At 35.9% G+C, this 15,280-nt stretch overlaps 1 protein-coding gene across 1 annotated transcript in view; it reads left to right on the plus strand.

Moving 5' to 3' along the window:
* Positions 1-15,280, plus strand: part of ANKS1B (ankyrin repeat and sterile alpha motif domain containing 1B) — a 711,904-nt gene that overhangs the window by 241,463 nt on the left and 455,161 nt on the right. Inside the window, exons 4-5 of the mRNA XM_024758913.1 lie at positions 3,533-4,122; positions 6,176-6,236. Coding sequence (XP_024614681.1) covers positions 3,533-4,122; positions 6,176-6,236 — 651 coding nt within the window. The remainder of the gene's footprint in view (positions 1-3,532; positions 4,123-6,175; positions 6,237-15,280) is intronic.

Consider the following 15,280-nt stretch of genomic DNA (forward strand, 5'->3'; position numbering starts at 1 on the left):
TTTCATATCAATTTCACATTGTCTTTGATCTGAGAAATCCTTAGGGTTTGGGCACTGAAATAAGTAATATTTGCCTTTTCACAACTCTTGGCAAAAATGTTAACAACTATCACAATGCTGAGAACTATTATTCGAAGCCTTGGCTTATGAGCTAATAACTAAATTCTCTTTTACTTAGAGAAGTGACTGCCTGTGACTAGAGCACACGGACAGTATAAAGCATTTTGGAATGGCGATTATAGTTGTTTTGATGAAACCACCGAAGGGGTGATAACCTAATAATGATATTCATAGGAAAATTTAAATAATATTATGCCCCTAAATATCTCATTATTGTGAACATGATCAGAAACCTCTTGACTGAGATTTACAGAATCTTTTTCCTATAATAGACTGACTCTTTTCAATTTTTCCTCTCAAACTTAAACCCTTTAGCCTTCTTCAGCAACTTCTCAGTAGAATTCTTCCCTATTTCAGAATTCTTCCTTCCTTCTACATTATTTATGCATTACTATCATCTCATACCAACCTGCTTATGCTGTAAAGCATTATAGGGGAGCCAAGTAGCCCAGGAAGAAAAAAGAGAAAATAAATTGGAACAGAACACCAGATTTTATTTTCTCAGTATTAGCTTACCTCCATGAAGCAGAAGAAATTCTTTTCATCCACTTTCCCCAAATTCCAGAAATAGTCATAAACAGGAGAAACATGTCTCTCCTCGCAAAGAGCCTACTTGATTGTCCTTGAACCCTAGATTGTTCTTTTATCTTAATAGTAATATATTTTCCAGGCCAGTGGATATAGGAAATCTGATAGACCTCAGTTTGAATCTCAGCTTAACCACTTACTAGATGGGGAAACTTCAGAATCTTAAGTTGTCTACATGTTAATTTTGACTTCTAAAAAATGGGTATAGTAGAGCATAAACTCTAGCCTTTAGAAAGAGTTTAAGGCTGCCTTGCCTTACGCTCCACTCATTCTTCTACCCCAAGAAGGATCTCTGTTGTGAGGGGAGGGAAAAATAGAGTTAGGAAGGACATAGTGTTGCTACATTAGAAAGGGATGGAGTTTTTATGGGACGATCAAGTGCTTATAATAGTACGGGATGAATCAGATTGTTTCTCTTATAGACTGTTGTCTCTCGCACCTTTCTTCCTGTCACTCTTGTTTCTTTCATCTCAGGATACCACTGTGTTAGGTCTAGGCAGGGGGTTGTCTTCGTTTGGAAAAGCCAAACAGGAACCAGGGTGAGGTCTGGGGATATGTAAAGCCAGGAATGTACCTACTTCCATCAGCTCCAAGAAAGGCAAGAGTATACAGACCTGGGACCAAACTTCAATAAAGAAAACCAATTTGTCTGTAGCATTCTTTGAGCAAATATCTATTGAGACTTATTGTGGTAGCCAATTTGTTTACATATTCTGGCCAAATCTCTTTTCTGTGAGAAAATCATGATTATTAATCATTTCACAGGATTGTTATGACGATCAGATGAGGGGATATAAATATTATCTCTAATTCAGTGCATGCATAGTAAATAGCCCATACCAAATAAATGTTACTTGTAAATTTATAAAAACTTTGGTGTCTTGGGTTTATAATAATAACTAACTTTTTAAAAGTGTGAGTCAACAAGTCAAGTTTGAATTTGTTGTTATTATCTACCACATTGGCTATATTTTACTTTTTCATAAGATTAGGTTATGGGCTTATCAGGTAATTTAACTTTTGATCATGGCAAATATTTAGCTGAATTTTTTTTTGAATTTTGTTTTATTTATTTTTTTATACAGCAGGATCTCATTAGTTATCCATTTTATACATATTAGTGTATATATGTCAATCCCAATCTCCCAATTCATCATACCACCACCACCACCACCCCCTGCCATGTTCCCCGCTTGGTGTCCATACGTTTGTTCTCTACATGTGTGTCTGAATTTCTGCCCTGCAAACCAGTTCATCTGCACCATTTTTCTAGGTTCCACATATATGCATTAATATACGATATTTGTTTATCTCTTTCTGACTTACTTCACTCTGTATGACAGTCTCTAGATCCATCCACATCTCTACAAATGACCCAATTTCGTTCCTTTTTAAGGCTGAGCAATATTCCATTGTATATATGTACTACATCTTCTTTATCCATTCGTCTGTATCATTTTGGCTATTTGGGGTCTTTTGTGTCTCCATACAAATTTTAAGATTTTTTGTTCTAGTTCTGTAAAAAATGCCATTGGTAATTTAATAGGGATTGCATTGAATCTGTAGATTGCTTTGGGTGGTATATTCATTTTCACAATATTGATTCTTCCAATCCAAGAACATGGTATATCTCTCCATCTGTTTGTATCATCTTTAATTTCTTTCATCAGTGTCTTATAGTTTTCTGCATACAGGTCTTTTGTCTCCTTAGGTAAGTTAATTCGTAGGTAGTTTATTCTTTTTGTTGCAGTGGTAAATGGGAGTGTTTCCTTAATTTCTCTTTCATATTTTTCATCATTAGTGTATAGGAATGCAAGAGATTTCTGTGCATTAATTTTGTATCCTGCAACTTTACCAAATTCATTGATTTACCTGAATATTAAAGTGACCAATCAAAAAAGTAAACTGACTTCCTTTGCTAATTTCTTTGGCCAGGTTTTTACACAGTATGTCTTTAAAAGACAAATTAGGTCATTAAAAAAAAGCATGGTGTATTTTAAATCTCAGCAAACGTTTATGTTTTATCTTAGAAAAAATTATAAAGAATAAAAATTATCATCTTTGGTTTCTTTTCTGCATTACATTTTCAAAGATCTAAAGAAATTGAAAAATAACTAATGCTATTTCATAGAAGAAAGAAAGATAGCTTTGTGTTAGTAGCTCAACATCAGTTTCTTGTAAAAGACACTCAATTTTTAGTGATATTGCATTGTTTGCCTACGTTTAAGCCTGAACAAATCCTCTTTGTCTAAATCATATAATCTGTATAGAATTAATCTTAATTTTATATTTGAAGTAACACTATCAGGACTATTAACCTTAAATTACTCCTAATTATACTTCTTTTCAAGATTTTGTTTTTGAATTTATTTCCTGGCAGAAGGGCAAAGGAATGTCATTATATATGATCTTGATTTACCTGCCTGATGTCCTACTGCACAATGATTCATTTACTCCAAGAGTTTGAACGTGGGTGTCCCATTTTAAGAAAACCTGATTTTATCCAATGTAAAGCATATTCCCTGGGGACAAAGGAGAAGGGTGGGCAATTACTCAATTAATACCCGATTCATACCTTTGAAATGCACCCTAAAGTAATTCAGGAAGATCTGGTTCATACACACACAAACACACACAGACACACACACACACACACACACACACATTCATTTTATACATGGCACTGTAGCCTCATGGGTATTTCATAAAGTGAGGATATCACTGTGTAGCAACAAATCAAATGTCTGGACATTGCACAAGTTGTATCAGGGTTTTCAGAGTCCTTTATAAACAAGCATCCTGACCTTCTTTTTCCCTTTTGCAGATGATCTCTCTCAAGAGGAGGACAATGATCCCCCAAAAGAATATGATCCTGGGCAATTTGCAGGCCTTCTCCATGGATCCTCTCCAGCATGTGAGTCCCCTGAAAATCCATTTCATCTCTATGGGAAAAGAGATGAACGTGAAGAAGGAAAAGATGAAGTCAGTTTGACAAATAGTCCTTTGCCTTTCAAGCAGACTCCAATAGAAAATAACTCAGAACCTTTGGTAAAGAAAATTAAACCCAAAGTAGTCAGTAGAACAATTTTTCACAAAAAAAGCAACCAACTCGAAAACCATACCATTGTTGGCACAAGAACAACTAGGAGTGGATCCCGGAATGGGGACCAGTGGATTGTGAACACTGGGGGATTTGTGGAGAGAGCCTGTACCCTGGGAAGAATAAGGTCATTGCCAAAAGCCCTGATCGACATGCATTTATCAAAAAGTGTCTCTAAATCGGATTCTGATCTCATTGCCTACCCTTTGAATGCAAAAACATCAAGAGTTAACTGGACTGAATCTTCAACTGCTGATCACAGTTCTAAAGGGAATTCTGAAAGAACGCCATCCTTCACTTCCGAATGGGAAGAAGTAAGATTTGTTCTTATTATTCCTTATTTAAGGCTTTAGCATCGAGGGGGTTTTGGGGGAAGGACTTTCAGCTTTTTAAGTCTCTCAAAGGAAAAAAAAAATTAACAAACACATATAATTCCAAGTGGAAGGGAAAGGTTCTAGAGGTGTCACATGATAATTTCAGTGAGTGTGAAAACAACACATGAGGGGAAATCTGTTGTTTCTATAGAAATTGATATCAAGCAGAAGTAATAACTAGCTATGAGGTACAAGAAAATGTTCACATTGTGTCCTACCAAGCATTGCAGCTGACAAATTGAGAAAAATATTTGTATTTTTGTTGCTCCATATCGTTTTGTTACTTGCTAAACTCTTTGTTAGCTCATCTCCCTTCTTTAAAGTATCTTATAGTTTCAGAAGGACTTTTATAATCTTGATGATAAACAGAATGGTCCTGGCCTTTCTCCAAGTACCATACAAAAAACACAAATTACTTAATATTTCCCTTTACAACTATTAGAGAGACATTAAAGAAAAATATGTTGCAGTCCAGTATCACCGATTTAAGCTCTACTTAAAGACAGAGTCTTTAATTTCATAGAATTACTCAGAAAGCAAGTGCCCTTGTAAGGTTATAAAATATCATCCTTTGTCCCTGACATCATTATTATATAATAAAGTAATGAAGTCTCTTGCTTTTTCTTGAATTTCTTCAAAGAATGGACCACACTCTTCCTTGGCATTTCATTCTAACATGTCACATTTTGTCTCTCAGAAGATTGTGCTGGTTGAATTAGGTTTTGAAGCACAGTAGGTCACTATAGTATTCTGAGAACTAGAAATGGAAATGGTTCTGGTATTGACATTCTGAATTGAGCTGTTAGAGAAAATCACTTAATCTCTCTGCACCTGTTTCAGGGTGAACAAAATGGGACCTTTAAGTAATGCTCACTGTCCTTTCTGAAACCTGCTGTCTTCCTAAGGTTGCTAGGATGATGAGGAGAGGGATTAAACCATGAATAGCTAAAGCTCTGACAGTCATATCTTCCTGTACATTCCATAGTAGTAGATTGATAGTTTATTCAGATCTATCCATTTCTTATATTTATTAACTCTGTGAATAACATCTGGAGATCCTTTTTGGAACAAGGCAGGATTAATTAACCTTTAACTTACCTCTTAGCATCAAGTTGTCTCCATGCCTAGATTCTTGTGATTACATGCTACAAATCAGCTTGTGTCTGGTTAAGCCATTTAACAAGAACTTGGTTCCAATGGTCATGCTTCACTGGTCAGATGAGATGCACGCTCTCAGACAGAAGAGGAAGTATGCCCGAGAGGGTAGACATTGTCACGTGAATTTATCCTCAGCTCCTTCCCCATCTGAGTTTAAAGAATACACAATTTCTAACTTACTGACCCATGTAGGTCCAAACAAAGTTCATTTTAGGAAATACAAAGAAAAGGCAAGCTGATTTTGAAAGTTTAAGAAAGGGAAATATAATTTGTATTTCTAAAAGCATTTCAAAAGATGTCTGCCTCCCTTTAAACCCTTCTCTGTCGGTCTCTTAATTGTTGTATTGCAATGGTAATAATATCAAGAATATATGCTTCTGGAAAAAAAAAGCATATATGCTTCTGGCATATGAAAGTATTTTAAAATGCAATGCTGTATGCTAAGTGAAATGAGTCAGACAGAGAAAGACAAATACTCTATTATATCACATATATATGGAATCTAAAAAACATAACAAACTAGTGACTATAACAAAAAAGAAGCAGACTCACAGATATAGAAATCAAACTAGTGGTTACCAGTGGCAGGGGAGAGGGGCAATATAGGGTGGGGGATTAAGAGGTACAAACTATTGGCTGTAAGATAGGCTCAAGGATGTATTGTACAACACAGGGAATATAGCCAATATTTTGTAATCACTGTAAATGGAAACTAACTTTTAAATTTTGTATAAAAAATAAAAATAAATTAAAAATTTTTAAATAAAAAATAAATAAAAGTGCAACACTATAAGTGAATGTAATAATTCCTTTATATGGTTTTTGTTTCTCACAGATTGACAAAATAATGAGTTCCATAGATGTTGGAATTAACAGCGGACTTGAAGAAATTAATGGTGAGAACACAAGTAAGGAAACCTCTCCTCTATGTTGTAAGGAATAAATGTGCTCAAGAACTAGCTATGAAATGATAGGAGTCTATAGATAATTTCATGTTTTACCATAACAATAGTAGCTACAAATTGTTTTTTTCCATTCATATCAAACAACTATAACCTCTAAACAACATCAATTATACTGATTTAGCAAATTGAGAGATTTTTTCCCCATGTGCTATTTTACTATGCCAGTTAACATTAATGAAGTTCCAACTTTATGTAGAGCTAAGTATGAAGCAATTCAAAGTGTTCTAGAGCATGGTAACAACACACTACTATTTCTCATTCCGTGAAACGTCCCATTCATCCTGGCCAAAGTGATTAACAACTTCTCCTAAATTGTAAGCTCCAGTATGGCAAGAACTGTGTGTTATTCATCTTCTTGTATCCCAGAATACCTAGCAGCATGTCTCACAAATAGTCGGTTCTGCAATCACCCTTACAAAGTATTGTTTTCTTCCCTATAATTAAAGCTCAAGAGTGGAAGGTCATTTAAAACTTTAAGTTAGTAGTGATAGCTGATGTTTCTGTAGAGATGATAAGATTAAGGTCTGCAGGAGAGAGGCCTAAATATATCATAGGGTAAACAGTTATAGTCCTTGTGGCCCTTTGATAGTCACCAGAGTCTTTTAAACAGCACTCTAAGTGACTTAAGCACAGGAAAGTTGGAGAAGCGCTCTCTTCTGGTGCACTGGGCCTGGGTAGACAAGAAGTGACATTGAAATCTGGGGTTGCAGTCAATGAAGGGAATATTCAGGTCTAAATGATACCCTTACAGGAGCACCCCACTCCTTGCTCCTATGCTGGGACAAGTATGAACTTAAATTGTTCTAATATGGCTGGGCTCCATGTTAATTAAGTGATAATTTCCTAAAAGACTAGACAGTTTTTTTTTCTAAAACACGTGTTTGTTTTAGATTTTAAAAACTGAAAAATTATGAAAAAAAGTACCAAAATTGTGTGCATTTGTTCAGTGACACAAGCTTGATGGCATGTGTAGCTAGCTCGCTCACACAGAAATGCTGATAAACATTGAGGACTTTTCCAGTATCCAGAGAACTAGCCTAAGAATGTATGTTGCCATATAGTTCTTTCAGATATGCTTACAGAATAATTTCAAGAAAGCTGTAGGAATGCAGATTTTTGACTGATGTGAAGGTAAGAATGTATTTTCTTATCATAGTAAATTCCCTGTTACTGAGAATATTCAAGCAGAGATTTAATGCTTCTCTGTTGGAAGACTTAGGTGACATTGAACATTCTAATGTAAAATTCTTCAGATAGTACCATAGAATTGCAAAAATATCATAAACTTTATTATAATGAAAATAAGTACAAATGTTAAAATTGCCACTCAGGCAAAATTGCCTTTGAAGGGCATTTTAATAATAAATAAATCCACAGATTATTTTCCCTTAAATTACCCTCGTTTCACCTCTCAGATCACCATCCTACCCACTGCCTTTATTTACTATTTTTCTACAGTGATAATGAAGATGAAGACTCAGTCCCCAAAGCATCATTACTATTAACAAAGACTGGTTCTGTATGCGCCTTAATTTTCACTTCTTAATTACACACTAGTTATGCACTAAGTGATTGACCATAACATGTGGCATTCCAATTGGCCATTAGGCCATTTGTGAATTACAGCTTTAGTGGTGCAGGCTTTTCCCTCTCGAGACTAGACAGAACTGGAGAAGTGATAGACAACCCCGTGAAGATGACATTCCACAAATAATGTATTGGGTACTGAGTGTGGCCAGGAAATCACATGGTGGAATAAAAAGTCAGACAGAAGTGAATTCAAATATCAGTCCTGCTATTTACTAGCTGCTTGATCTTCGGCAACTCACTCGGTTTCCCCATCAACAGAAATGGAGATATTAATGTAGGATCGTTGTAGAGACATATACAATGGCATATAAGTAGAGTATGATACATGTAGACATGTATTAAATTTTACCTCTCCCTTACCCTATCATGAGGGAGATGCTGTTTTAGACAGTGTGGGCATATCAAGGTAACCACACATCAGCCCTTCTTTTAAGAACTTTACAATGTCAGCTAGTCTCACAGCCTTCATGTTAAATTTACTGTATTCCCTGGAATTGTGGCGTGTCAGTTAGAGTGCAGGTCATAACAAGCCCGACAGTCAGATGGTACCAGAGAAGAGTAATTACTAAAAGAGAGCATAAAACTCCAGGCTACCCTGGCAAGGAGAAGAGGATAATCTAGATGTTTGTTTGTTTGTTCGTTTGGCTGCATTGGGTCTTTGTTGCTGTGCACTGGCTTTCTCTAGTTGCGGCGAGCAGGAGCTACTCTTTGTTGCGGTGCACGGGCTTCTCACTGCGGTGGCTTCTCTTATGGAGCACGGGCTCTAGGCGCGCGGGCTTCAGTAGTTGTGGCACGCGCGCTCAGTAGTTGTGGCTCACAGACTCTAGAGCGCAGGCTCAGGAGTTGTGGCTCACGGGCTTAGTTGCTCCTTGGCATGTGGGATCTTCTCGGACCAGGGATCAAACCCATGTACCCTGCATTGGCAGGTGGATTCTTAACCACTGTGCCACCAAGGAAGTCCCTTTAGAATGCGTTGATTTAAATGTGCTAAATTATTTTTATGAAATCTGAGTATTCTCTTTTTGCTTGACAATGAGGAAGAGATGTGCCATAAAACCAATGGGAAGTCAATTTAGAGTGAGCAAGAGGCAATGGTACTTTACCTAGTATTGTGTTGTCGGCATCTACAGTTTTGTTTTGGAAGGCCACTGAGCCAAGCACTACGACTGGCTTCATCACAGATGCATAGTTTTATGAGCATTTATGATGTTTGTTGCTGAAAACCTCAGAAGGTGATTGGGAGACTAAAATCATAAGCAGTGGAGATACATGATGGATCAAGGATCAGCATTAAATTTTCCATGCTGTTGCCCCTTATGTTTCATTGTTTTAGTTTGCCCTCCTCCCGCCGCGCTTGCATTTGCAATTTCAGGTATTTTTGTAAACAAAATATTTATTGGACCAGGAAGGGAGTTGGAACTCTTCCATCTTCATTCCTAAAAATATGAACCAGCTCAAAGTTTGAGCAGTCTCTATGAATTGTATAACTAGTTTCACCCATAGAAATCATTTTTCTCTCTTTTAAAAAATTTCCTCAGCAATTATACAGTAGTTTGAAACTTATCTGGCAGCCCCAACTCTCCAGGACTAAGATAGAAATAAAAGTAAATAACATTTACTGAATTTATTTTAGGTCAGTCCCTTAGGTTCTCACTCAGACTAATATTAATGGATGGTTTTCACAAACATAACGTCTGGTTTCCCACTTGAAATCAGACTTAAATGCCAGATAAATTGGCGTTGGCAGTAGGATTCAGTTATATCAATACCTCGTATTATGTAGAACATCCTGCTCTTTGGTGGTGCTGTATATGTGATATGATAATACATTCTATGTCATCGTGTACAGCCATGTATAGGATTTTTTCAGAGAAAAGATTTTAAGGTTAGATAGATTTGGCTTCAGATCCCAATGTTGCATCTCAGTGGCTTTGTGACCTCTTAGATCTCAGTTTCTTCCCCTATAAATTCAGAGTTTTAACAACCACCTCGTAAGACTCCTGCAAGGTTAAATTATACGATTGTACTACTGTAGCCTAAAACATAGCAGGTGATCAATAAATATAAATTCTCTTACCTTCTTATCCAGGTATGCATGACTTACCTTTCTAATTAGAGTGTACACCACACAGGAAGATACTTGGGAAATCTTTCTTTTTGATCAGTAAAAACTGTAGTTAAGATATACGCTTCATATTCTAAGTTTTTTTCATGTGGAGTCTTTCTTGAAGTTTTATTTCTTAACCATTGTCTTTGTATCACAAGGAAGTACTTTCATGTTAGGAAATTTACCATATTCATTGGAACTACTTCATGTTGTCACACTTTCCAAGAATCAATTTGATGATCTTCTGGATGAGATTGAGAATCACTTAAGTAAAGTGGAGGCAATAATTGGCTCCACAGGATCTGCTTATTGTTACACAACAGCAAATATGCAAAGTAACCAAGTGCCCAGACTTTACAGTCCAGGGGTGGCTGATAATCTTATAAACACCCTCCTATTTCTAAACTGGCCTCACTCATCTCCTGCTACAAGGACTTTAGGTATATGGACTATATTAGATTGATCTCAGGTACCTGAATATAAAAAATAGTATTTAGTTAAAAGGTATTTTTTGAGGCTGGGATTTTTGTCCTTATACTTAAGATTGAATTGTATTCAAAGAGAAATATTCTAGAGTCTTATCTTTTAAAAATCTACTTTTGCCAATGTATGAATTTCATCTAAATTTTAATTATAAAGTATTTGTAAAGGATTTTACCATAGAGTACACTGTCTATATTGGATAGATAAAGCAACTCTTAAGTTATTTGCTGGAGAATACATAGCTCTGAAAGCAGCAGTTAACAATAATCCAGAGCCCTGCTTTCTAAGCTTTTGCTTCTCTTCCTCCAAGAGTCTGAGGGCCAGGTTACAGTGCAGGGTTCCTTATAGCCATAGAGACCTTCCATGGAGAGTTTCTAGGAATTTAGGGACTCGCTAAGGCAGAGTAAGTGTTCTCTCCTCCTGAGCTAAGCTCCACCTTTTCCCTGGTCTACAGGAACAGAGAGAGTTCACATGATCCTTTCCCCAAAGAGAGTCTGTTTCTAAGTGGCTACGGCAGACATCTCCACAGCCCCAGAAGCTGCTCCTCCCTGATGTTTTGGTTGCTTCCAGGCCCCTGATATTTACTCACACAGTTCAGATCTGCATCCGGAGGTTCTTTGCCATCAATGCAGCTGATAGCTGTCCTCCTGCTAAGGTTGCTGATGGGAATATCATTCCTCAAACTCTAGGAGAACACTTTTAAAAAAAATGTATTTACAGTTTCCTAGAGTTGCCCTATTAGAGAAATGACAAAGAGGAAAGAAACTGAATTGTATTCCATTCTTACTGTGTGCCAGATGCTATGCAGTTTACTCCTGTGAGCATTCAGTTCTCCAAATAACTCGGTGAGGTATTATTATACCCATTTTATAGATGAAGAAAGGGTAACTTGTCAAAGTCAACTGCTTCAGACCTAGTGTTGTTTCTTCCAGAAGTTCATACTCCTTTCAATAAAATATGTTACTATAAAGAACAACAGACAGCCCTTTGCTTCTTTCTCTTTAGTTCAATTCATGAGCATATGCACTATGGGGAGCCAACTGAGGTGTTTACATGTAAAACCAACCACTTTCCCTTAGCAAAGCCTAACTATTGGTATGGAAGACTTTAGCTTAAACCCCAAAGCCCTCCCAAAGCACAGGCTACATGGTCATATATTTAAATGAATCACAAGCCTGAATATCTCCTACCTCCCGAAAGTGAACGCATATGCTAATAATGACTTGGGTTTCACTTATTTTCAGAGGAAGAATTTTCCTTGCCTCCAGTAATATTTTTTCCATGAACTGTAAAATGGTACATAAAAGCCTCTCTGTGAAATGCTTTGCAACAGGCATAACTTATTTTTTATTTTTATTTCTTTTTACAGCACTATTTTTAATAGAACCAACTGGGGAAGGTGGGTAGTGGCATACGTTAGCATACAGGCACACTATTGTCTAAATCAAGAGAGGATTAATTTTTATTATTATTTTATGTAACACTTCACTGAGTAACTTAGGTTTTTTTTCAGATAGATTAAATCTAAGAAACTCCTTAATAATAGAATAACCATGTAACAGTGTGAGGTACAGTAATCATTAGGCTAGCATGAGTTAACTAATCTTTATCAAGAGATAGTGTTTAATCAACCAAACAATTGTGTCTTTAGCACAACAGACACTAAAATTTATTTAACATCTTTTAATGACTATTCCAAATAGTCATTAAAAACGAAAATAACCTACATAATAAAGATTTTGATCACTAAAATATGGCTGAGATTCTCTGGTTTTGAAATTACAAGTAATATTCATATGTGAAATTTGTTTTCTCTTAAGTATAAAATAGTTGGGTGTTATTCTGTGGCCTAATATTTGCCTATGATGTATCAATAGTTAGAACTGGTAAACTTTTTCTATTCAACGGAATATTTAACCTTCTAGAAGAGGCCTAGAGAGGTGAGCAAGTGCCATCTTCTACTGTAGTTATACTGAAATACTTTCTATAACATCTTTCATATATGATCAATCAACATTTGCTCACTACTTCCAGAGACAATGTATTCTATCACTGGGAAGCTCAAATTGTTAAAAACTCATTTTTTCAAGTCCCTTCTATCCATTTTTCTCTTAAAAAAATTTCCAGTGAAACAAAGGATGGATAGTGGCCCATTATTTCTAATATATTATGAGTATCTTCAGGGTATGGCTGATATTTTTGATAGACCATAGCCCCTTGCCCATTCACCATTAAGCTGAAAAACAGTGCAAAGAGTCTCCTTTATAGACACTTTAAAAATACTAGTTGCATGACTCCTATATAAATGTCAGTGCATTTTACAAAGTCCACCATTAACAACCTCATACTTGTAAGACAGTCGGAAGTAAAAATAACTGGGAGTAATTTGAAATATAGACAACAGGCCTTCATAAGTTATGGATCATCATAATGATTACTTTTAGATACAAATTTGTTTTCCTAAAATACAATGAAGGATGAAGTGATAAACATGGGTCACTTACCCATGAGAAAAACTTCATAGCTTATACTGGTTGTTTCTATGATACACTATTGTGGTAACAAAGGGCTTCTCATCTACCAGTATTTTTGATACTTAAGTATAAACTTCTAGAGAGTTATATAAATTTAAGAACAGTGGTACCCAGCAATATTACTTTTATGAATGTATCCTAAGGAAACAACAGAACAAGAGCAAAATATGTGTATATAAAGATGTTCATATCAACATTGTTTATGATCATTTAAGAAATAGAATCAAACCAAATCACCATTAATAGAAAATTTGTAAAATGAGTTACTGTAATTCCTTATGATGAAATGTTAAATAGCTAATTAAAAATGACATTGTATCTATATTTACTACCATGGAAATATAGCCATAATATACTACTAAGTGAAAAAAGTAGATAACCAAGTGAATTATATCCCATTTTTTAATACACATGCATGAAAAACATCTGGAAGGACATATGCAAAAAAATTAACTGTGAATATCACTGGGTGAGACTATCAGTGATTTTTATTTTCTGCTCTCCTAAATTTTCCGAAATTTTTAGAGTGAGTGTACATTACTTATATTTTCATTGTCTACATCATTCACTAGAAGAAAGTATATGCCAATTTAGTAAATAAATAAAATGGTAAACAAATTGAAATTTATGCAGTCACAAATATGCAAACACATATACATAAACACTTATATGTAAAACATATAAATGTTATAGCCATCAGTGGTGATTAAATTTTGCCAAGTGAACACCTTATTGAATACGTGATTAAGTCTTTTTATTAGTTCTAAGTTAAAATAGGTGTGTTTCAGTGGTTGCAGAAAGGGGATTCATTTGATTTATTTTTAGTTTTTGTTACTGCAAAAACTATTTTTAAATGACAACACAAATTTTTAATATATCCATAACCCAACCCCGATCAAATGATTTTTTTTCTTTTGTCCATGTCCTGGTCTGTGTACATATTCTAGTGACCTTCTAGCCTTTGTCTATGTACACAGTCAATTTTTATGTATTAATAATTTTATACATAGAATTTTGCAATCTTCATTTTCATGTTACCATTTCAGAAAACTCTGTTTTCTTACTTTTTTTCTTACCTCCTTGCTTTATCACTCCTATGAATATCCAATGTTAACATGGAGTATATACTTGCGCTTTTCTTCAGTTTCCTTCATGCAATTACAAACAGAAAGATGATAGATGATAGATAATAGGTAGATGTTGCTTATGTTTTAAAAATATGAGATCAAGCTATATACATTTCTCTGCAGCTTCTTCTCATTTAACAACAATCATGGCTTTACCTTATTTTTATAATCTGTGAAACAAAATTGCATTGGTGAAGTTCACCGTCAGTGAGGAAGAGAGTTCTGATCTGATTACTACTCCCACCACTGAACTAACTTGCTGTGTGACTTCGAAAATAACACCTCACAATGGACCTAAGTTTCTTAATTTGAAAATAAATGGTAGGACTGTATCTTTTCCAACTCTATAATTCTATGACTCATGCTTTTATCTTTTGTTTTATGGGTTATTCTTTGGCAGAGTGTCCTTCTTTAAAACTTTCCACTTAATTTCTTAAGGACAAATGATCAATAAATCTCAACTATGTGTATTTCAACTAGATTCTTCTAGGAATATTGCCAGATCCTCAATTTACATTGCTTTTAAAATATATTAATGTAATAAATGCGTATTTTAATTGATAGAGGTGTGTAAGATATTTAAGTTCTTTGTTTTTATATGCAAAAGTGACTTTCTACGAAGCATCTCAGCTCTTTTAATAAACCTTATCGAGGAGCGTCAAGATGGTGGAAGGAGTAAGACATGGAGATCACCTTCCTCCCCACAAATACATCAGAAATACATCTACATATGGAGCAACCCCTACAGAACACCTACTGAACGCTGGCAGAAGACCTTAGAGCTCCCAAAAGGCAAAAAACACCCCACATACCTGGGTAGGGCAAAAGAAAAAAGAAAATGCAGAGACAAAAGAATAGGGACTGGACCCGCACCAGTGGAAGGGAGCGGTGAAGGAGGAAAGGTTTCCACACACTAGAAGCCCCTTCGTGGGCGGAGACTGAGGGTGGCAGAGCGGGGGAGCTTCGGAGCCACGGAGGAGAGCACAACAACAGGGGTGCAGAGGGCAAAGTGGAGAGATTCCCACACAGAGGATCGGTGCCGACTGGCACTCACCAGCCCGAGAGGCTTGTCTGCTCAACTGCCAGGGCGGGCGGGGGCTGGGAGCTGAGGCTCAGGCTTTGGAGGTCGGTCCC

This window comes from Neophocaena asiaeorientalis, unplaced genomic scaffold (assembly GCF_003031525.2).
Source record: "Neophocaena asiaeorientalis asiaeorientalis breed wild unplaced genomic scaffold, Neophocaena_asiaeorientalis_V1.1 scaffold344, whole genome shotgun sequence".
Classification (NCBI taxonomy): Eukaryota; Metazoa; Chordata; class Mammalia; order Artiodactyla; family Phocoenidae; genus Neophocaena; species Neophocaena asiaeorientalis.